General features: G+C 29.0%; 1 protein-coding gene across 1 annotated transcript; it reads left to right on the top strand.

The window, feature by feature from the left end:
* The first annotated feature begins 24,198 nt into the window (after nucleotides 1-24,198).
* On the top strand, nucleotides 24,199-24,846 carry LOC139863717 (uncharacterized). Its single transcript, XM_071852322.1, has 2 exons — nucleotides 24,199-24,221; nucleotides 24,342-24,846. The coding sequence occupies exons 1-2, from the start codon at nucleotides 24,199-24,201 to the stop codon at nucleotides 24,844-24,846; spliced, it is 528 nt and encodes a 175-aa protein (XP_071708423.1).
* The last annotated feature ends 218 nt before the right edge of the window (nucleotides 24,847-25,064 follow it).

Below are 25,064 nucleotides of genomic sequence, written 5' to 3'. Positions count from 1 at the left end.
TCACCAACCTCAACACCAACAACACTTGTAGCACCAACATCAACACAAGTACCACCGATAACATAAGCGTCAACATCACACGCCTCAATATCACTATCTGTACTTCGAGTATGATCTTCATTCTACGTATCGTTATACATCATTTATCTTCGTTCGACATGATGGTTATGTAACCACTAATGTTTTAGAGATTATGTACTCTAGTTTAAACCATAAACCAAATGAGTTTAATATCATATTGACTCATTAAATCCATGATTATATCTGAAGAAAATATATATGTACATATATTTTCATAAAGATTGTAATTAAAAATTCTTTTGTACAAAGTGTTAATGGTGAAAATATTTTAACGGGTAGGTAATACCCGAGGAATATTTAGATTTCACATTAATAAGTTACACTGTACATTCTTCCAATCTGATTCAACAGTCATTTACTATGCTACTTACATCCACAGATATACGAATCTGTTCACCGTAGAATAACCATTTTCATTCAGTTTCATGTTTGGATTTTGACCTATCAGAATCCAACAAAGTGGCATAATGAAGAACACATTTGACGAAATAAAAATTTGATAGAAACAAACAAATTAACTATAAAAAAAAATAAAAATTTGTTAAGAATCCACGCTAACTGTTTCCAGCTAACTGTTCCTAGCTAACTGATTACATTTTATTTATCGCAGTTTATTTATCGCAATTTAATTATCGCAATTTAATTATCGCAATTTAATTATCTTAATTTTATTTATCGTCATTTAATTTCTATTATTTATTTTACGCACTTTAAATATCGGGACACGTATACAAGGTTTTGACATATCATATCGACGCAACTATATATATTATTTGGAATAACCATAGACACTCTATATGCAGTAATGCTGGAGTTAGCTATACAGGGTTGAGGTTGATTCTACAATAATATATATACTTTGAGTTGTGATCGAGTCTGAGACATGTACACGGGTCACGATATGTATTAATTAGTTTGAATATTATATATTAAACTATATATGAATGATTGGACTGTTAACTGTGGACTATCGACTGTGGACGAATAATATTGGACAATTAAAAAGAATTAAAATACTGATTATAACATATGAAACTAAATAATTCTTCAAGTTTGCCAATTGATTTCATCTTAAACCTCATTTGTATCTTGACGATTACAATCCGCGTTCAAACCTTTCATGATTCCTGAAAACACCTTAACCGAGAGTATGAACCAACCGCACTTCATCTAAGGAAGAAAAGATTTATGCATATAGTTATGCACCTGAAAAACACTTGGAACCTGAGTAAACGTTTAACACGTATCTGCGCTAGCTTCTTTGGCGTTGTTATTACCGACAATAGCCGTACAATCCCTTTCCAAATTAGCCAATTTTATCACAGCTCCAGCAAATCAACTTCGACTTTTCGTTCGAAACAACCATATTATAACCTTGATATATATGTGCTCTTTTATTGTTACCGGGGAACCTTTTATATTCCACCATATTACCATCAGCGTTTAATCATCTAAAAACACAATTCTCCTGAAACTACCACGGATTGATAACCGATGATTCAGATATCATAGCATTAGATGCAGATGAAACGGAAAAATTGTAGATGGTCTAAACGGCCAAAAGTTTGATAATAAAGAAGGGAGTGTTAGGAGCGCTCGATAGAAAATTTGGTACTGAAAAATAGATTGAGCAAACCATGAAGGAGACCAAGGCCAAATACAAGGACCATACCATATATTCAAAGAAACCAGGTAATTCTGGGTCCGATGAAACCTTCAACGAATATCTTGCTCCATACACATATTAAAATCTTGCAGAAAATCTTTCTCCATTAACCATCGAACTTAGAAATTTCAAAGTATCATCATAAATATCTTCGATATTTCTGAAGATATTTTCATAAATATTCTCGTCCGAAATTATTTATCTCTTCGTGCTATCTACATTACATCATAAAGGAAACTACTTTAGTTTCTAAATTTCTTTAAAATTTGAGTTTGAATTATGAATGATTTTGAAGTAGTGTTGGAAATTGATGCATGAGTTAGTATAATATAATGACACTTGTTCAACGTAATTATATTATAGTAAGTCAGGATGAGTTTCTAATGGAACGTGATGATTCATAGATTATAACATCATCATGTGTCATGGTACACGACTCTTACATTCTACTTCATCTTCAAACATATCAAGAATGTATTTTCTTGATAGTCCTATCTTACTCTTGAATTCTGGTAATTTAACCAATCAAAATCGTGCTATTACAAACTCTCTCTTAGAACATTAGTCATGTTCATTTGAACTTCGTACTTACGAAATTCTGAACCATTATTCGCTTGACTTAAAGTCGGGAAGAGGAAAAACAAAAGGATGGGACTCCAAAATATAAAGGAAACGAAGGGAGTGGATTTATAGTGAAATACCCGATAGAGAAAATCGAGACAGATCACCGCATTTAATTAAAGAGATCCTAATTTCCTCATGTACCGAAGAATCAGATCTTATAGATCTCATAGATTTTCTTTAAATCCCTTGAATTCCAAAAATCTACCGTGACTACGTCAAAAGTTAAATCTCGATCTCAATCTTTTGAGACAGCTTCATTCGTACTCTTCGAGTAATCAAAATATTTCATCTATACTACTCTATGATAATAAAGCTCTAATTTCGTCTTGAAAATATTTTTATTGTTAGCTATGACGACCTCGATCAAATTTCGGGACGAAATTTCTTTAACGGGTAGGTACTGTGACGACCCGGAAATTTCTGACCAAATTTAAACTTAATCTTTGTATGATTTTGATACGATAAGCAAAGTATGTAATGATGAGTCTAGAAAATTTTGAAACGATGTTCATATATTCAATTGACCTTCGACTGCTCTCTACGATTCAGGAACAATTAATTGTAAATAGATATGTGTGTATGTATATATAAATAATAATTCGAAATATAATTTGAAGTATTATATGTTGTTGTTATTAAACATTAATAAAATAAAAATAGGATATTATAATAATCATAACTTAAAATATATCTATATATATAAATAAAGTATGTTAAAAATAAATATTAAATGATGGTAATACTCGTTTGATGTTTCGATTGATAATAAACGAGTTAAAAAGAAACTTATGTAATTTTAAAATAAACGGTGATCCGAAAATGAGTTCTATAAATTTTAGGCTTTCTAAAAATGTATTTAGAAGCTAATTAATAAATTTCAACACTTTTTATATTTTACCTATAAATGAGAGGGACAATTGATGTAATTTTTATTTATTAAATTAATGATTGAATTTCATACCATAATGACCAAAATAAATAAATATAGTTAATCTAAAAATTTGAGATTTTTCCGAAGACTTTTATCCGCCATCGATTATTAACGGAGCACGAGATATCACCCGTGTAAAGTGTCGACACAAATATTATATATGAATACTAACAACTTCTTTTCACACGTTTTTTTTATTTCTTTAATTATTATTATTATTAACTAATATTATTATATTATTGCTTTATGTATTATAATATATATTATATTTATGTAATCATGCATTTTCCAGTAACCATTCATCTACATTATTACTAATAGTCTACCACTATAGATGGCATCTTAAGATTTGATGTTTGAGGATGAGCAAATTGAAAATAAACGCATTCCACTCCTAATAGTCTATCAATCGGCCCCTTTATTTGTACTCATGACACTTGATATTTTTTATTGTTAATTTTACACTAAGCATATTTTGACTTTAAAATGATAATATTCGATATCGACAAAAATCACGTGGAACATGAATGTTACATATACACCTACACACAACCATTAATTGTTTGCTTTAAGTTGCAATACAAACCCACCTCAGTTTTATATATTCGAAGAACACCACAAAACAACTATCTAACACCAATCATCACCATCACCATCATAATGAAACCCTCACATGTTTCCTATTTCTAAAATGAACCCTTACAACCACGACCATCCTCCCCCTTTCACTCTATCACCTTGATTGCCGATTAACCATCTTGTCCATTTGATCACCATGAACGTCACCATAATCAAACCGTCACCCTTGCCACCGTAGACCGCCACCATCCTCTACTAACGCCACCACCCTTGACTCATCACCACCATCTAAACATCATCTCGATCCTTCTCTCTAGCTCTCTCTCTCTCTCTCTCTCTCTCTCTCTCTCTCTCTTTTAACCTTGAATCACCACCACCTCCCACCGTGAGCAACCATTTAATCACCATCTTCTTTGTTGTTCATTCGGACCATAGTATCACCATTGACACCATCGCAACCCACCTTCATCCACCACCACCATTTTTCTTTTATGTTTCGGTTCCTGCTACAACCGAGACCCACAACACCGGCCACCTTTTCTATCTTCCCTATACTCTTTATCTATCCATCTCCTCTCGAACTTACCCCACCCAATTCTACTCGGATCAACCTTATATCTTGTAACCTCACAGGTTCGTGAATCCGAGGCCAACCCTGCATTGTTCAGTTCAGTCGAATGAATATTTTTACTACAAAATATTGTATTGTGAGTTCATTTGATTCCCTTTTACTCTTTACATTTTTGGGACTGAGAATACATGCGCTACTTTTACAACTGCTTTATTAAATGCTTTTGAAATACATTTTGAACTGCGAATACATGAAATTCTTTTATAAATGTTTGACGAGATAGACACAAGCAAAACATTCCTCGAATGAATTATGTGGACGTGATAATTACCACCATTGAATTATGTGGACTTGATAATTGTCATAATTGATATGAATATTTTTCCCCTGATTATTATTGCTTGGTAACCTAAGAATTAGGGAACATCACTAATTTTGAGAATTAGTGCACGCCTAATTGACACGAATCCTAAAGGTAGCTACCGGGTTTAACACCCCCACCCAGAATGTTCACTAGATGGAAGGGTTAGTGGGCATGGTGTTTAGTACTTCGAAGTTTATATGATTATTATACAGACGAGATGTTCTGTTTTAGGGATATTATTATGCGCATTATATGTTAAGGTCGGTTACCAAGCCAAGCTATGAAAGCAATGAAAAATGAATGTTATGTATCGAGAGAATGATTTTATACACAGGTTATGTGTATGTTATTTTTGTGTACAAAATATGTGTACGGTTACTAAGATTTATGAAAGATGATTTCGTACACGAGAAATGTGTACTGTATTTAAAAGATATCACATGTACATTACAGGTGGGTATAGGATTCGGGCCCATTTGTACCATGCAGGATTTAAATCTTGTGGTCTATCAAAGTGATGAATTTTATTGTTTTATGATAAACCTATGAACTCACCATCCTTTTGGTTGACACTTGAAAGCATGTTTATTCTCAGGTATGAAAGAAATCTTCCGCTGTGCATTTGCTCATTTTAAAGACATTATTTGGAGTCGATCATCGCAATGGGACTAGATGTTGGTGACTTCGTCCAGATGGATTAGGACGGGGTGTGACATCTATCTCCGGATAGAGTATTAAGTAGCTGACACGCTACTTGTTCTGACTCTTTATTACTATGTTTATGTTCAGTATGACTACCATGAGTAGTTAGATATTGCCTCACTAGTTAGGACGATTGCATGAATGTATAGCTGTGATCTTATGTGCGCACTGTTAGTTGGACACCAACCGAGGTGTCAAGGTTGGGAACCCACCGAGGCGGTAAGGTAGGGTTGGTGTGAGGTCGACCGTGGTAGCCTGGTCGGGTCTTGATGTTACTGATTGTTCAGTATAGCATAGAAGGACGCATGTGTTGCATCTGGACGGTTATGAAGTGGATTCAGTAAAGCGGACTATCGGTAGACTGTAGCATGATCAGCTAAGTCGTGTGCTCGTACAAGCCGCCGGTCCTCATATTGTCAGTTGTTGTTTTATGCTAGTTCAGGACGTTAGCATATCTGTGACCTTTGCATGTTCAGTTACTTATGCTTAGTCTGTTAGATAGTATCCATTCACTTAGCAGTTGAGCTAATTCCCCCACATTTCCACCCATTGTGTGACGACCCGGAAATTTCCGACCAAATTTAAACTTAATCTTTATATGATTCCGACACGATAAGCAAAGTCTGTAATGTTGAATCTTAAAATTTTGGAACTACATTCATGTAATCAATTAACCTTGGACCGTACCCGACGATTTACTAACATTGATATGTATATAAATATATATATTATATGGTTATATTAATTAAAAATGTTAACAAAGTATTAGATGTATAATACGTTACATGAACATAATTGTTTCAATATATGTTTAATATATTTATCGGCGGAATTAAAAGATAATATCAAATGATTGAATTATCAGATACATTGTGATATGATTACGGGTCTCTGTTGTGAGGTCCACTGTGATTTGAGAAATCTGTTCTTTTTAACGGTATTAAGAAATAATGGTTAAGTGATCTTCAAGTGAGGACAAAGTGTCAATTAACGGGAACTAGATAAGGGTTAGTGGAGTTTCCTGTTCGATTTTCTATATAGGTATTAACTAGTTAACTTTCATATTATTTAGGGTGAAAGTGAAATTTGGGAGTGTAAATAATTAAGAAAATAGATATCGATGTTTTACCGTAAATGATTTCATACGTTCATTTAACCTTTGGACTTTATATCATGCTTCATCAACATTTAGTAATTTAAAAACTTGAAACCTATTATATATAATTTTACTTTTCAAATACGTTTTATGATATAACGATTTCCATTATTTCAACCTTTTTAACAAATTGATTCTTAAATATATATTAGTTTTGGAAAACAAAAGTTATCATATTTATTTGATTTTGTACTAAAACGTTTTCAGCTTAGAAAGAATTTTATTATCAAAACATTTTATAAGATAATTTGTTAATGAATTTTGAAGAACTTAATTAAAGCTTTATATTATAAATTACAAATATATATATATATATGTATATATATATATATATATATATATATATATATATATATATATATATATATATATATATATATATATATATATATATATATATATATATATATATATATATATATATATATATATAGTGTTTCAAAAACATAAATGTGATACGACATAATATTATTCTATTATTTAAAAGAATATAAATGAACTTTGAGATATAACTACTTTTGAAAAACTAAAATATTATATTACTAAATAAATATTTCGATCCTATACAATATGTACAAATGTATATTGAGAATATATATATATATATATATATATATATTACAAGTGATTAAATATAATATTAACTAAATACAAAACATTTTGGATTTAAATTAATCATATGTATACATAATGAGACGTTGATTCATAGGAGCAAATGACCGTAATACTCAAAGGTATAGGTTCCATTTCTTATAATATAAATTATTGGAATATAAGTCAAATTATTGTTAAGGGTACGTGCCACGAAACATAAAGTACTACTTTTCTAAGCGTACGAAAACGCGTTCGAGAAACCAGAACCGGGACATAAATTGAGTGACAACGTACGAGTCATCAGAACAAAAATTACAAACTAACTATGCATGTAAATATTATATAATATATAAATAATTATATAAATTAAATATATTATATATTAAAAATTATAAAATAAAAACCGTCGACAGAAAATGTTAAAAACTAGTGAGTGCTGGCCAGGTAACCCATGCGATCGCATGAGATTTACCCTTCACAGCCATGCGATCGCATGGCAGGGGGAATCAGGACACACCTTTAAAGCTCGATCGTTCTGTGTACTGAATTAATTCATTCTTTCACTCGTTTCTCAGTTTCTCTCAATATATACATATATATAAATTATGAAGTATTATTATTACTAAACTTATGATTATTAGTAATATTAAGAAACGGTCTTAGTAGTATTATTACATACAATACTATGACAAGGTTCTGCTCGCGTGTTTTCAAAACGAGTTTTTCGAGCGGGATAGAGCTAAGGAAATTATGGGTTATGGCTATGGAGGTTATGGGTATTGTTTGGGGGTATAGCTTGTGAGGTCAAACTAGTGTTTATCATCTCCGTTGCGTCTACGTACTTTCCTGCAATATTGAATCACAATATTGATACGTGAGCATTAATATCTTATCTTTTATATATTAAATAGTGTATCCCTGACCAGTGGTCGAGTATATATGTTTATGCATGCTTGTATGCTTAATTTCGTCATTAGATAGTTTTGATGAATCATAAATTTGATACATATGCTACTGAGATAAGGTATATGATATGCATGTCGTTAGAAAGCTGACGAAAAATTAATAACTTTTCATTTAGAAAGCGTATAGTTTCGATGAATGGATTAAAAGATATCGTCAACTGAATTATCATTAATTTTAGTATTATTATTAAAAATGATTATTATTATTACTATCGTCGTTATTATTACTATCTAATAACTAGTATTATTATTATTATTATTTTCATTATCGTTATTAATATATGTATTATCATTAAAATTGTTATTGTTATTATTAATACTATCGTTATTATCACTAAAGGTTATTATTATTATTATTATTATTATTATTATTATTATTATTATTATTATTATTATTATTATTATTATTATTATTATAATTATTAACATTGATATTATGACTGAAATTATCGTTATTATTAAAAATTAACATTTTTATAAAAACTATCATTTTATTATTTTTATCATTATTATTATTAAAATTATTATTAATATTAAAATTAGCACTTTTATTAAAATTATCATTTCTAATAGAATTATTTTTATAACATATTATTATTACTATTCTTATTTTGATAATTATTATATATAGAAAATATTATTATTAAGATAAATTATATTATTTTTTTTACTAATATTAAAGTATCAATACTATCAATTATCATTTAAAATTTATTATTGTTATTAAAACTATCATTCTATTAAAATTATTATTATTATTAAAATTATCATTTTTATTAGAATATATTATCATTAAAAAGTATAAAATTTAAAACTATCGTTTTATCTAAAATTATCGTTACTATCAATTTTATTAATATTATCATTATTATTACCATTATTATTTATATTAAAATACTTTTAATAACATTATCGTTATTATTATTATCATTATTATTATTATTACAAAATAATACAACTTTTACTCATTATTATTATTATTATCAATATTATTTTATCAAATAAATATGTGATACAAAGATATTTTTACCACACGTAATATAATTACATTAATAATACATACCACTATATGTTTATGATTTTTGAGTGAACTATATAAATTTTATTACTCGAGATATATAAAAGTATATTTTTATCATATATAAATTTTATTATAAATTTTTATTTATTAATATATGACTTGTATTATTTACTCTAATAAAATCTGATAAATATAATAAAATATATAAAATGACTATATTTATGTAATATAATAAACATGTTTAGATTTTTAAAGTCATTTTGCTCAAATTGACTTTTGCATGATAATCTCGAGCATTAGGATTGTGATACAATACGGCTTGACCTAAATTGTTAGACAGATATTGACCAACATATAAATATATATATATATACTTAATATAGGTTCGTGAATCCGAGACCAACCATGCACTTGTTCAGTGTCGTCATATGCATAATTGCTATGAAATACAGTATTGTGAGTTTCATTTGCTCCCTTTTTAAATGCTTTTGCAATATATATTTTTGGGACTGAGAATACATGCGTTGCTTTTATAAATGTTTCACGAAATAGACACAAGTAATCGAAACTACATTCTATGGTTGGATTATCGAAATCGAATATCACCCTTTTTAGTCAGGTAATATAAGAATTAGGGAACAGAAACCCTAATTGAAGCGATCCTAAAGATAGATCTATTGGGCCTAACAAACCCCATCCGAGATACGGATGCTTTAGTACTTCGATTTTATCATATCCGATGAGAGTCCCGGAATGATGGGGATATTCTAGACGCGTTTTGTTAATGTCGATTACCAGGTGGTCACCATATGTATGATTTTTATCTCTATGCAGTTTTTGCGAAATGCCTGATATGAGATGATATTTATAAGAAATGGAAATGAAAATCTTGTGGTCTATTAAAATAATGGAAATGAATGTTTATGATAAACTAATGAACTCACCAACCTTTTGGTTGACACTTGAAAGCATGTTTATTCTCAGGTTTGAAAGAAATCTTCCGCTGTGCATTTGCTCATTTTAAAGATATTACTTGGAGTCATTCATGGCATATTTCAAAAGACGTTGCAATCAAGTCATTGTGTTCAATAAAGATTATTATTAAGTAAATGACAGATTAGGTCATTTATAGTTTGGATATTATAAAATGGTATGCATGCCTGTCAACTTTCAATGTAATGAAAGTCTATCTTTTAAAAACGAATGCAATGTTTGTAAAATGTATCATATAGAGGTCAAATACCTCGCAATATAACCATATGTTATTGTGTTCGTCCTTATGGATTTGGACGTGTCGTCTCATGTGGTATCAGAGCGGTGGTCTTAGCGAACCAGGTCTTGCATTAGTATGTCTAACTGATAAATATTAAGATGCATTAATGAGTCTGGACTTCGACCGTGTCTGCATGTCAAAAGTTTTGCTTATGATTTTTGTCGAAAATTACATGCTTATCATCCTTAGTCTAGACACATCTTACTGTAGTGATTGCATGAATAGTGTATAGACAAAATTCATATCTTAGTATATCCGCTAATTCATATCTTAGCATATCTGTTACTGTAAACTTTGTCTGACATATTCCGTAAATTCCTCCGTAATCAATGAAATCTCTTGTTCTATATATATGGATATTCTATGTAATTAGAATACCATCCGATAGCCGAAAATCATTTCATATCGAAAAATCCTTTATTCAATCGTACGAAATGAAACTCGCCACTAGTTCAAGTCCCTCAGATTTCGATATGGAGTTTCACTCGAGCTCCGAAAGCAGTGTTACCGGAATGGATCAACTGATAAGCCATCATCTATTCTGGATGAATTGGGGATGGGTTCGTAGCCTACTTAATCACTGGAGACAAGAAGAAGGTGATCCCTTCCATCCACCACATTGCCCTCTTGGCGATGAACCTGAAGCACTTACCGCCGAACCTGTTCGAGACACCATTTTCTCTCTCATTTCTAGAGTATCTCGTCATGATTATATACTATCTCATATTCTAGATCTTATTCATCCGCTCGTTCAAACCGACAACCACCCCATTGTAATAGAAGAAGTCAATGAGCTTCGCTCTCGGGTAGTGGCTTTAGAGAATATGGTGCAAAAGTTATAAGCACCAGCAGCACCACCGGCATCAACAGTATCACAATTATTAACGCCAACAATACCATTACCACTACCAACCACAACCGCGTCGTAAACCTCAACTTTACAATCTGTCCCACAAGCACCAATGTCATACGCCTTATAGATACAAAGGAATACCAACAACAACAAACGATGAAGTATTAATTCATAACTTCATTGGAGAAACATTCTGTGGTGATTATGTAATCTCCAAAGTGTTAGAGATTATTTATTCAAACCGCAAATCAGATGAATGGTGTCACAACCCCAAATAGGGCCTGGGGTATTTGTGACTAATTATATCAAATCACAGTTGTATAAACGAGATCGACTCTATATGAGACGTTTTATTGAGTTTTGCAGCGGAAGATAAATAGATTACATTGTATTTAAAGCATTAAATGTTCTTTAATTAATATAATATGTAATGAAGACTCCAAGCATAGCAAGCAATCATCATCAAAGCAGCAGATATACAACGGAAGCAATATTTAAGTACCTGAGAATAAACATGCTTAAAAAGTCAACACGAGGTTGAGTGAGTTCATAGGTTTATTATAAATCAATAGTTCAGTATAGTATTAGACCACAAGATCTAAGTTTAAAGTTGATTGATACCCATCATATCAATCTAAAGAGTTGCTGTAGTTTGTAATATCGCGACTAAACCGAATTTTACCCCGAGACACCTTGAACAGTCAGTATCAGTTTGAATCATTATTATGTAACCAAAGACCAGAGGTCAAATGATTTGAGACACCTTGAACAGTCAGTGTCTGTTTGAATTCATAATAACTAAGTTTGCGTTCACCAAGCAATTAACGATATTACGGAAGGGATTTAGCATGACAAAGCACGTATTCAGCATAAAAGTTTGAGTACTTGTGTCTAACATGTAAAATAGTTATAAAAGTTGCGCATGTATTCTCAGCCCAAAAATATAGATAAAAAGGGAGCAAATGAACTCACGATACGATACGATAGTTTGTAGTAAATATGCATAGGATGACACTGAACAAGTGCAGAGTTGACCTCGGATTCACGAACCTATATCAGTTTTATATATATTAAAACATGTAATCGTAATGGAACAATTTCACATATTATAACTTATATTATATATTATATATATATTTAATTTGTCTATATGTATTTAAAATGATAAATATTTATATAGTTATATTAATATATATTTGGTTTGTATTAAAAATACCTAATTTTTTATATATGAATAGTCGTATAACAATTGTTAATATGGTTAATACATACTTATATGTAATATTACTTATAAATACGTTTTTATATACATAATATCTACTTAGTAAAATAATATTAATATTGGTAATCAAAAGTTGTATTTGATTATAAGGGTAATATTAATAATAAAATACTGATAGTAATGATAATTATAACAATAATAATAGTAATAATAATAATAATAATAATAATAATAATAATAATAATAATAATAATACTAGTAGTAAAAATGATAAAAATAATAATTTTTATTGTTTTTAAAATAATAATAATAATAAGTCTTAATCATAATCATAATAGTAATAATAATAATATATATATTAGTGATAACAAAATAATTTAGTAAGAATGATAATAATGGTAATGCTAGTAATTATAATAATATTGGTGGTAATAATAATAATAATTATAATCTTAATAATGATAATAATATTTAAAATGACAATAATAATACTACTAATAATAATATTATTAGATAATACTAATAATTTTTAAATGATTAGTATTTGTAATAATAATAATAATAATAATAATAATAATAATAATAATAATAATAATAATAATAATAATAATAATAATAATAATAAGAAAAACTACCTTCAAATAAGCCCTTAAAAAGAAAAATGCCCCAAGCCAGGCTCGAACCCGTGACCCCTCGCTACCCCGCTAACAAACCATGCCTCTGTTCTTTCATATCTGATTTATATCACTATTAAATTTTATTTAAACTGTTTCTGTGTTTCATTCTTCTTCTTCCTTCTTTTAATCGACCCAAAACCAGAACCCATTCTTACATCGAACTAGTCATTTAAATTAGGATGTATATTCGAAACAGAAACGTATTTATAATTGCTTTAGTTAATTAAAATAGAAAAATAAAATAAAAATATCCTGCTGTTATATCGCGATGAACAAAAAAAAATAGAACTTGATTTTGAAATTAGGACCGATTTAGACAATATTTTCTACATGAACTATGTATTAAATTGTTCCTAAAAAATTCTAAACTCATTAATTTAACCAAAAACATCAACATGACGTCGAATTTCTTGATGAACAATTAGTTGACTTTTAAATTCAAAAACTTTGACTTCAAAATTCGAATTCGATAGGAAGATTTGGGATTTGAAACTTTGTAGGTAGTTTAGGTAGGAGATTTCTAACACAACTGCATTTAAGGTTTTTGAAATGGATTACGAATTCGTGTTTTTGGAAAAATAAAAAGAAACAGAGGTATCGAGCTTGTTAGAAAAATAAATAAATAAATATTTCTGTTTTCGCTTTGTCCGAATAGTAGAGCAAGCAGAGGGTTTTATAATGGTAATTGAATGATTAATCTAACAATCATAATTGATAATTGTGGTTTTGTATCTACGAGTGGTCGACTAGTGTATCGTGAGCAAGCAGCAACAAAAAAAAAAAAAAACAGAAAGAAATATAAAAAAATAAGAGCTGAAAGGGATGTTAACCAGATTTTAGGTATCTGTTTGTATCAATTAATTAGTATTAATAATTAATAATTATATTAATAATAATCCTAATAATAATTATATTAATGATAATAATCCTAATAATAATAATAATTATATTAATAATAATAACAATGAATAATAATGATAATAAAAATAAAATGATAATAATAATTATGAAAATGATAAATTGTGTTAATATAACAATAATGATATTTATAATAATTTTAATAATTTTTGTAATAGTGATAATACTAATAATAATAACATTAATACAAATTATATTAATGATATTAATAATCATTTTAATCATAATAATAATTAATGATAAATGATAATAGTAATAATTTTGATAATAATATTAATAACAATAATAATAATGATATTTCATTATTTTAATATTAATGTTAAGTATTAATACTAATAATATTAATAATATATAAGTAATTATATTAATGATAATGATAATTAATAATAATAATAATTATAATACTGATAATAATAATGATTGTAATTGATATAATTAATGATAATATTGTTTAAAACAATGTTAATAATAATACTAATACGTAATTATTTTCAAATAATTGTTCGTAAATCGTTGGAATTACATAAAAGTTAGGTTTAAATTTTGTCGGAAATTTTTGGGTTGTTATAAATGGATAGAAATAACAGAGAATAGAAACCCTGACAAGAAAGGAGCGTGAATTAAAAACTAGACTTGTTTTACCAGCAGCATCAACAGTACCGTCAACATCGTCAGCATCAGCAGCACTTACAACATCACAAGTTCAACCAGATCCATAATTACCGCAAACATCATCACTAATCAACAATGAGTATATTGTATCAACAAATTATGAAGTATTAACTCACTCCCACTGAAGAATTTATATGTATATCATACATATATAGAGTTTTGAAACCACAATAAATCTTTTCGTACTAAGCTATTACGCGTGAATTTTAAAGAGTAGATACTCCGATAATTCATGTTACTAATATGCTATGATGTACATCCTTCATTAATAACTTAACCATCGTTAGCTACAATATCCGTTTCAACTCGACAAATTCCATTTCATAATAAACCAAGTGTATTATTCAATTATAAGTTTGATTTTACACTTTCATTTTCGATATACTCGAAAATTTCTAAGAATCATCATTCGTGTCTTGCGAAGTTCACAAGAATTTCCACAAACACCAACATCATTCATCGAAGAAATATCAATAGATGAATAATGAAATGGTAATTCATAATTTCATTCAAATAGAAGAAATACTCAGTGAAGATTACGTAACTTCTGAAGTTTTAGGAATTTCTCAATCATAATTCCAACCATAAATCAAATGAGTTTAATGAAATATTAACTTATTAAATCTGTATTACATCTGAAGAGAATATACATATATTTTCATAAAGACTGTAATGCAAATTCTCTTGTACAAAATATTACTTGTGAAACTTTTAACGGGTAGGTAATACCCGAGAGAATATATAAATTCACAATTGATATGTTACATTCTTCGATTCTGATTCAGAAATCATTAACTATACTCACTACTTTCACAACTATACATTCCTTCATAGAAATCAAAACAACCATTCGCATCCAAATTCGATTACATATTCTGATTTTAACAGAACGGAATTCAAAATCGAAATATAACCAATATCATCCCTCTTAAATCCCTACATCTTTCAAAGCTATAATTTGACTTCAAAACTGTGATAGAACATCACTTACATTCATAAAACTCAGAAAAATATTCATGTCGTTCAAAATTCTAGAACATCATATGTATATTGACGATTACAATCTACGTTCAAACTCTTCGTGATTCTTGAAAACCTATCAATTAAGAAACAATCGAGATGATGATCCAACCACATGTTATATACAGTCATGCACCTTGAAAACTCCCAGAACCTAAGTAGAAGTTTAACACAAATCCGTGAGCCATTAGTGTTGTTATTACCGAAAATAACTTTGCAATTTCTCTTCAAAGTAGCCAGTTTTGTCACAACTCCAGTAAGTCAACTTCGACTTTTCAGTCGGACTAGTCTTATTATAACATCGATATATACGTTGCCCTTTCGCCATCGTTACCGGGGAACCTTTTATATTCCACCACATTATCAGCAGATGTACCAGCCACTTCGTTACTCTTTGGCGAAAGCCTCTCCGAAAAATCATTATATGTACTCATTAAAACCCCATCATCTACTCATCTTCATCTTGTAACGATAATTGCCATACCAATTACTGAAAATTAGCAATCAGTATTTCAAATCTAGCAGCAATTCTACGCCAACAGTTATATATATATATATATATATATATATATATATATATATATATATATATATATATATATATATATATATATATATATATGTACGTATAACGTCTATCTTCTAGACTTACATACTTCGAATGTGAAGTTTCTGAAAAACACCCTAAACTGCGAACTAGTTCTCCGAATTTTGGAAAAATGCTGATGAAGCAGCAGAAACTGTAGACAACCGTAACAGTCAAAAGTTTGATGATAAAGAATATTGTGTTGGCAAAGCTCAGAAAAAAGAAGGTTTGGTACTGAAAAACGAATTGAGCAAACTATGAAAGAGGTTGTGGACAAATCACAAAGACAAAAACTACCTTCAAAGAATCCAAATGATTCAGTGTCTGCTGAAGTCTTTAGCGAATACCTTGCTCCTTACTCTAGAACCCTTGCGGACAATATTCTTTATCATCCTCTGATATTAGATATTCTAATATATCATCATATCTTTCATTATAAATGTCCTCGATATCTCTGAAGATATATTCATAACTATTCTTATCTGAGATTATTTATCTCTTCGCGCTATCTGTGTTACATCATAAAAGAAGCTATTTTAGTTTCTAAATTCTGAATCCTTCGAGTTTAAAATATGAATGATTTTGAAGTAGTGATGGAAACTGAAGCATGAGTTAGTATAATATAATGACACTTGATCAACGTGATTATATTATAGTAAGTCATGCTGAGTTTCTAATGGGACATGATGATTCACAGACCATACCGTTATCATGTGCCATGTTACACGACTCTTGTATTCTATTTAAACCTCTAAAAATATCAAGAAAATATTTTCTTGATGATTCAGTATTTTTTGGATATTCTGGTAATTTGACAAATCAAATCACGCTATTACCTTTCCTTTCTACTTTGTATATTATGATCATTCGAAACTATATACATACGAATTCTGGACCATTATTTGCTTGACTTAAAGTCGGGAAGAGGAGACAAAAGCATGGAACTATTAAATATAAAAGAAAATATAAAACCTGACAACAACAAATAAATTACAAATCGTGCCTATCAATACGTATTGCAACGTAAAGGTACGAGAGAATTAAGAACACTATAGCCCCAAGGTAATAATAGAAGAAGATAGATTCCTCCGGTGGAAGATGAAAAAGAAGAATGAAAGATACGATAGCCAGAAAAATATCAAGAATCAGAACTGGATGAAGCATTTTCACAATCTTTTAAAAGTATGAAATGAGGAAGAAGATGTGGGGGTGATGAAAATAATGGAACGGAAGAGGGTGGATTTATAGTGAAATATCAGACAGAGCAATTAAGACAGATTATCGCATTTAATCAAAGAGGATCCTAATTTTCTTAATTACCGAAGAATCAAATCTTATTACGAAGATTTCCTTCGAATCCCTTGATATTCGGAAATCAACCGTGACTACGCCACCGGTTAAGACAAACCTACATTTATTCATTCACTCTTTTGTGATAGCTTCACTTATACTCTTCGCGTAATCGAGTTGTTTTATCAATACTACTCAATGATGATAAAACTCTATTTATCCACACATATTCGTCATGAAAACATTTTTATTGTTAGCCATGATGACCTCGATTAAATTTCGGGACGAAATTTCTTTAACTGGTAGGTACTGTGACGACCCGAAAATTTTCGACCAAATTTAAACTTAATCTTTATATGATTCCGACACGATAAGCAAAGTCTGTAATGTTGAATCTTAAAATTTTGGAACTACGTTCATGTAATCAATTAACCTTTGACCGTGCCCGACGATTCACGAACATTGATATGTATATAAATATATATATTATATGGTTATATTAATTAAAAATGTTAACAAAGTAATAGATGTATAATACGTTACAGGAACATAATTGTTTCAATATATGTTTAATATATTTATCGGCGGAATTAAAGATAATATCAAATGATTGAATTATCAGATACATTGTGATATGATTATGGGTCTCTGTTGTGAGGTCCACTGTGATTTAAGAAATCTGTTCTTTTTAACGGTATTCAGAAATAATGGTTAAGTGATCTTCAAGTGAGGACAAAGTGTCAATTAACGGGAACTAGACAAGGGTTAGTGGAGTTTCCTATTCGATTTCCTATATAGGTATTAACTAGTTAACTTTCATATTATTTAGGGTGAAAGTGAAATTTGGGAGTGTAAATAATTAAGAAAATAGATATCGACGTTTTACCTTAAATGATTTCATACGTTCATTTAACCTTTGGACTTTATATCACGCTTCATTAACATTTAGTAATTTAAAAACTTGAAACCTATTATATATAATTTTACTTTTCAAATACGTTTTATGATATAACGATTTCCATTATTTTAACCTTTTTAACAAAATGATTCTTAAATATATATTAGTTTTGGAAAACAAAAGTTATCATATTTATTTGATTTTGTACTAAAACGTTTTCAGCTTAGAAAGAATTTTATTATCAAAACATTTTATAAGATACTTTGTTAATGAATTTTGAAGAACTTAATTAAAGCTTTATATTATAAATTACATATATATATAGTGTTTCAAAAACGTAAATGTGATACGACATAATATTATTCTATTATTTAAACGAATATAAATGAACTTTGAGATATAACTACTTTTGAAAAATTAAAATATTATATTACTAAATAAATATTTCGATCCTATACAATATGTAAAAATTTATATTGAGAATATATATATATATATATATATATATATATATATATATATATATATATATATATATATATATATATATATATATATATATATATATATATATATATATATAAAATCAAGAGGGAAGCACTTTTTTGGGGGGAAGTGGGGGGAAGTAATTTTTTTTCTTTTTTTTTTACAAAACTTTGTTCACGAACATTATAGATTAGATAAAAATATGAACATTTAAAAAAGACACTTTGTGATGAATGTCATTATTTTGGCGGGAAAACGCTCGAAGAAAAAAATAAAAATATTCAGTGCATTGAATGTTTTGCTGCTAAGTTTTTTTTAAGGGGTTAGAAATTAGGGTTTAGAAATTAGGGGGTTATAAATTAGGGTTTAGCTATTAGGGTTTATAAATTAGGGTTTTGAGTTTAGAAATTAGGGTTTAGGGTTTAGAAATTAGGGTTTAGATTGAATATTTTAACACGAACGGTTTAGAGTTTAGGGTTTTGGGTTGAGGGTTTACTGAGTAAACCCGAAAACCCAAAACCCTAAACCTCAAACCCTAAACTCTAAATCAGGCTAAATTCAAAAAAAAACACTTCACACAAGATGAAAACAAAACGATGCAAATAAACTCAGCAGCAAAACATTCAATGCATTGAATGTTTTAATTTTTTTATTCGAGCATTTTCCCGTCAAAATAATGACATTCATCACAAAGTGTCTTTTTTAAATGTTCATATTTTCATCTAATCTATAATGTTCGTGAACAAAGTTTTTTCAAAAAACGAAAAAAAAAAAAATTATTTGCTTCCCCCTTCCCCCCAAAAAAGTGATATATATATATATATATATATATATATATATATATATATATATATATATATATATATATATATATATATATATTACAAGTGATTAAATATAATATTAACTAGATACAAAACGTTTTGGATTTAAATTAATCATATGTATACATAACGAGACGTCGATTCATAGGAGCAAATGACCATAATACTCAAAGGTATAGGTTCCATTTCTTATAATATAAATTATTGGAATATAAGTCTAATTATTGTTAAGGGTACGTTCCGCGAAACGTAAAGTACTAGTTTTCTAAGCGTACAAAAATGTGTTCGAGAAACCAGAACCGGGACATAAGTCGAGTGACAATGTACGAGTCATCGGAACAAAAATTACAAGCTAACTATGCATGTAAATATTATATAATATATAAATAATTATATAAATTAAATATATTATATATTAAAAATTATAAAATAAAAACCGTCGGCAGAAAATGTTAAAAACTAGTGAGTGCTGGCCAGGTAACCCATGCGATCGCATGGGATTTACCCTTCACAGCCATGCGATCGCATGGCAGGGGGAATCAGGACACACCTTTAAAGCTCGATCGTTCTGTGTACCGAATTAATTCATTCTTTCACTCGTTTCTCAGTTTCTCTCAATATATACATATATATAAATTATGAAATATTATTATTACTAAACTTATGATTATTTTTAATATTAAGAAACGGTCTTAGTAGTATTATTACATACAATACTACGACGAGGTTCTGCTCGCATGTTTTCAAAACGAGTTTTTTGAGCGGGATAGAGCTAAGGAAATTATGGGTTATGGCTATGGAGGTTATGGGTATTGTTTGGGGGTATAACTCGTGAGGTTAAGCTAGTGTTTATCATCTTCGTTGCATCTACGTACTTTCCTGCAATATTGAATCACAATATTGATACGTGAGCATTCATATCTTATCTTTTATATATTAAATAGTGTATCAGTGACTAGTGCTCGAGTATATATGTTTATGCATGCTTGTATGCTTAATTTCGTCGTTAGATAGTTTTGATGAATCATGAATTTGATACATATGCTACTGAGATAAGGTATATGATATGCATGTCGTTAGAAAGCTGACGAAAAATTAATAACTTTTCATTTAGAAAGCGTATGATTTCGATGAATGGATTAAAAGATATCGTCAACTGAATTATCATTAATTTTAGTATTATTACTAAAAATGATTATTATTATTACTATCGTCGTTATTATTACTATCTAATAACTATTATTATTATTGTTGTTATTATTATTATTATTATTATTATTATTATTATTATTATTATTATTATTATTATTATTATTATTATTATTATTATTATTATTATTATTATTATCATTATCGTTATTAATATATGCATTATCATTAAAATTGTTATTGTTATTATTAATACTATCGTTATTATCATTAAAGGTTATTATTATTATTATTATTATTATTATTATTATTATTATTATTATTATTAAAATTATTAACATTGATATTATGACTGAAATTATCGTTATTATTAAAAATTAACATTTTTATAAAAACTATCATTTTATTATTTTTATCATTATTATTATTAAAAGTATCATTAATATTAAAATTAGAACTTTTATTCAAATTATCATTTCTAATAGAAATATCTTTTTTATTATAAAATATTATCATTATTATCATATTAGGATTATTATTATTAAAAATTATTATTTGATAGAATTATTTTTATAACATATTATTATTACTATTCTCATTATGATAATTATTATATATAGTAAATATTATTATTAAGATAAATTATATTTTTTACTAATATTAAAGTATCAATACTATCAATTATCATTTAAAATTTATTATTGTTATTAAAACTATCATTCTATTAAAATTATTATTATTATTATTATTAAAATTATCATTTTTGTTAGAATATATTATCATTAAAAAGTATAGAATTTAAAACTATCGTTTTATCTAAAATTATCGTTACTATCAATTTTATTAGTATTATTAATATCATCATTATTATCATCATTATTATTTATATTAAAATACTTTTAATAACATTATCGTTATTATTATTATCATTATTATTATTACAAAATAATACAACTTTTACTCATTATTATTATTATCAATATTATTTTATCAAATAAATATGTGATACAAAGATATTTTTACCACACGTAATATAATTACGTTAATAATACATACCACTATATTTTTATGATTTTGGAGTGAACTATATAATTTTTATTACTCGAGATATATAAAAGTATATTTTTATCATATATAAATTTTATTATAAATTTTTATTTATTAATATATGACTTGTATTATTTACTCTAATAAAATCTGATAAATATAATAAAATATATAAAATGACTATATTTATGTAATATAAAAAACATGCTTAGATTTTTAAAGTCATTTTGGTCAAATTGACTTTATTGACTTTTGCATGATAATCTCGGGCATTAGGATTGTGGTACACTACGACTTGACCTAAATTGTTAGACAGATATTGACCAACACACACACACACACACACACATATATATATATATATATATATATATATATATATATATATACACACACACACACACTTAATATAGGTTCGTGAATCCGAGGCCAACCCTGCACTTGTTCAGTGCCGTCATATATATAATTGCTACGAAATACAGTATTGTGAGTTTCATTTGCTCCCTTTTTAAATGCTTTTGCAATATATATTTTTGGGACTGAGAATACATGCGTTTCTTTTATAAATGTTTTACGAAATAGACACAAGTAATCGAAACTACATTCTATGGTTGGATTATCGAAATTGAATATCACCCTTTTTAGTCTGGTAATCTAAGAATTTGGGAACAGAAACCCTAATTGACATGAATCCTAAAGATAGATCTATTGGGCGTAACAAACCCCATCCGAGATACAGATGCTTTAGTACTTCGATTTTATCATGTTCGATGAGAGTCCCAGAATGATGGAGATATTCTAGAAGCGTTTTGTTAATGTCGATTACCAAGTGTTCACCATATGAATAATTTTTCTCTCTATGCAGTTTTTGCGAAATGCCTGATATGAGATGATATTTATAAGAAATGGAAATGAAAATCTTGTGGTCTATTAAAATAATGGAAATGAATGTTTATGATAAACTAATGAACTCACCAACCTTTTGGTTGACACTTGAAAGCATGTTTATTCTCAGGTTTGAAAGAAATCTTCCGCTGTGCATTTGCTCATTTTAAAGATATTACTTGGAGTCATTCATGGCATATTTCAAGAGATGTTGCATTCAAGTCATTGAGTTCAATAAAGATTATTATTAAGTAAATGACAGATTAGGTCATTTATAGTTTGGATATTATGAAATGGTATGCATGCCTGTCAACTTTCAATGTAATGAAAGTCTGTCTTTTAAAAACGAATGCAATGTTTGTAAAATATATCATATAGAGGTCAAATACCTTACAATGTAACCATATGTTATTGTATTCGTCCTTATAGATTTGGACGGGTCGTCTCATATTGCAGGTTTAGGTACTGCTGGTTAGAAGGGTGTTACGGACGGGATGAAGATATGTTTGACTATACGCTAAACTCTGATGTTTTCTCTTTTGTACTATTTTATGTAACACCGATGTTTTGAGAAGTTGTAAAGGATGATAACTAGATTGATTTCTTAACTATGGTTTGTGAATATTAAATAAGGTTATTTTGGTAATTAAATGTACTTCCGCTGTGATAAAAAAAAATCAGGGTGTTACAACTTGGTATCAGAGCGTGGTTTAGCAGCAAGTACGTACGCGTATTTGTTCCTAAACCCAAACATGCCAGTGGGATAGAGGCTACGTGAATGTAGGATGTTTGTTCATGTTAGTGTTTAGTAAACTAAGAGTTATCCACTAAGCTTTTGTGCGAGTGTTTTGTAGCACAGATGGCAGATAATAGGGATGCGAACGCTACAAACCCGATCCACCCCAGAACATTCAGTGCTCCAGATGTGGAGGATGAGGCAGAGGTTTACGATGTTGAATATGTGCATGAGCTTGAAAGTAAGTTTAAGGAAGCTCGGGAAAAGATTGCTGAGCTTGAGTTAGCTAGAAATTCGGGTATTGAGGATACACTACTGGGTTTTACCACTGCTTAATCACACACCGTACCACAGATAAACCAGAACCAGTACCAATACCCACTCCAGAATCAATTCCATCAATACGTCATGCCACCACAGAATTACTATCAGTACCAAAATCCCATGATAATGAACCAAGTTCAGCCACCTATATATCACCAATCATTTCCACAACAGCAATTCCAACAACAATACTAGCCACCAAAAAGATGCACCTTTAAACAATTCAGAGATTGTGGACCATCTCCGTTCTCGGGAAGTCCTGACCCAACTGTGACTCTCAATTGGTTACGAGAGGTTGAAAAATCATTTGAGGCTTGTCAGTGTGAGCCAGAATTAAAGGTGACTTATGCGAGTAGTTTATTGAAAGACAGGGCTATGGTGTGGTGGGATTCAGTAATAACAAGTGTTCCTCTAGAACAAGTTCGAATGATCACTTGGGAGCAATTTTACGGAAAGGTATGTGAGCAGTACTGTAATGTGTTTAACATGAACATAATCAAGATGGAGTTTTTGGAGATGCGGATGACGCCGCAGAAGTCAATTGATGAGGTGATTGAGAAATATATGGACAAGTTGAGATTTGCACAACAATGGGTGCCTGATGAACAATCAAGAATCCAGCATTTTGTGAATATGATCTTGCCGGAGTACAGGACTTTTGTGAGGTCAGAACTGATGTTATCTCAGGCTTTTGTGATGGCAAAGATGGTAGAAAGTGGTGTTAGAGCATAAAGAGGTATGAATTTGGGAAACATTATATATCAGGGTAGTCAGGCTACCAGTCAGTCAGGTTCTAAGTCTAAGAAATCTTTTGGGTTTAGACAGAAGGGTAAAGGTAATCAAGCAAGTTCAGGGTCTGGTTCAGGAAGGAGAGAATGGTGTAAAGGTTGCAAGTCTTCTCACAGTGGGCAGTGTTCAGAGGCAACAAGAAGGTGTTTAAGATGTGGTAT

The sequence above is a fragment of the Rutidosis leptorrhynchoides genome, chromosome 8 (genome assembly GCF_046630445.1).
Source record: "Rutidosis leptorrhynchoides isolate AG116_Rl617_1_P2 chromosome 8, CSIRO_AGI_Rlap_v1, whole genome shotgun sequence".
NCBI classification, from domain to species: Eukaryota; Viridiplantae; Streptophyta; class Magnoliopsida; order Asterales; family Asteraceae; genus Rutidosis; species Rutidosis leptorrhynchoides.
The sequence above is the reverse complement of the archived record's forward strand: the minus strand, read 5'-3'. Positions and strand labels throughout refer to the sequence as shown.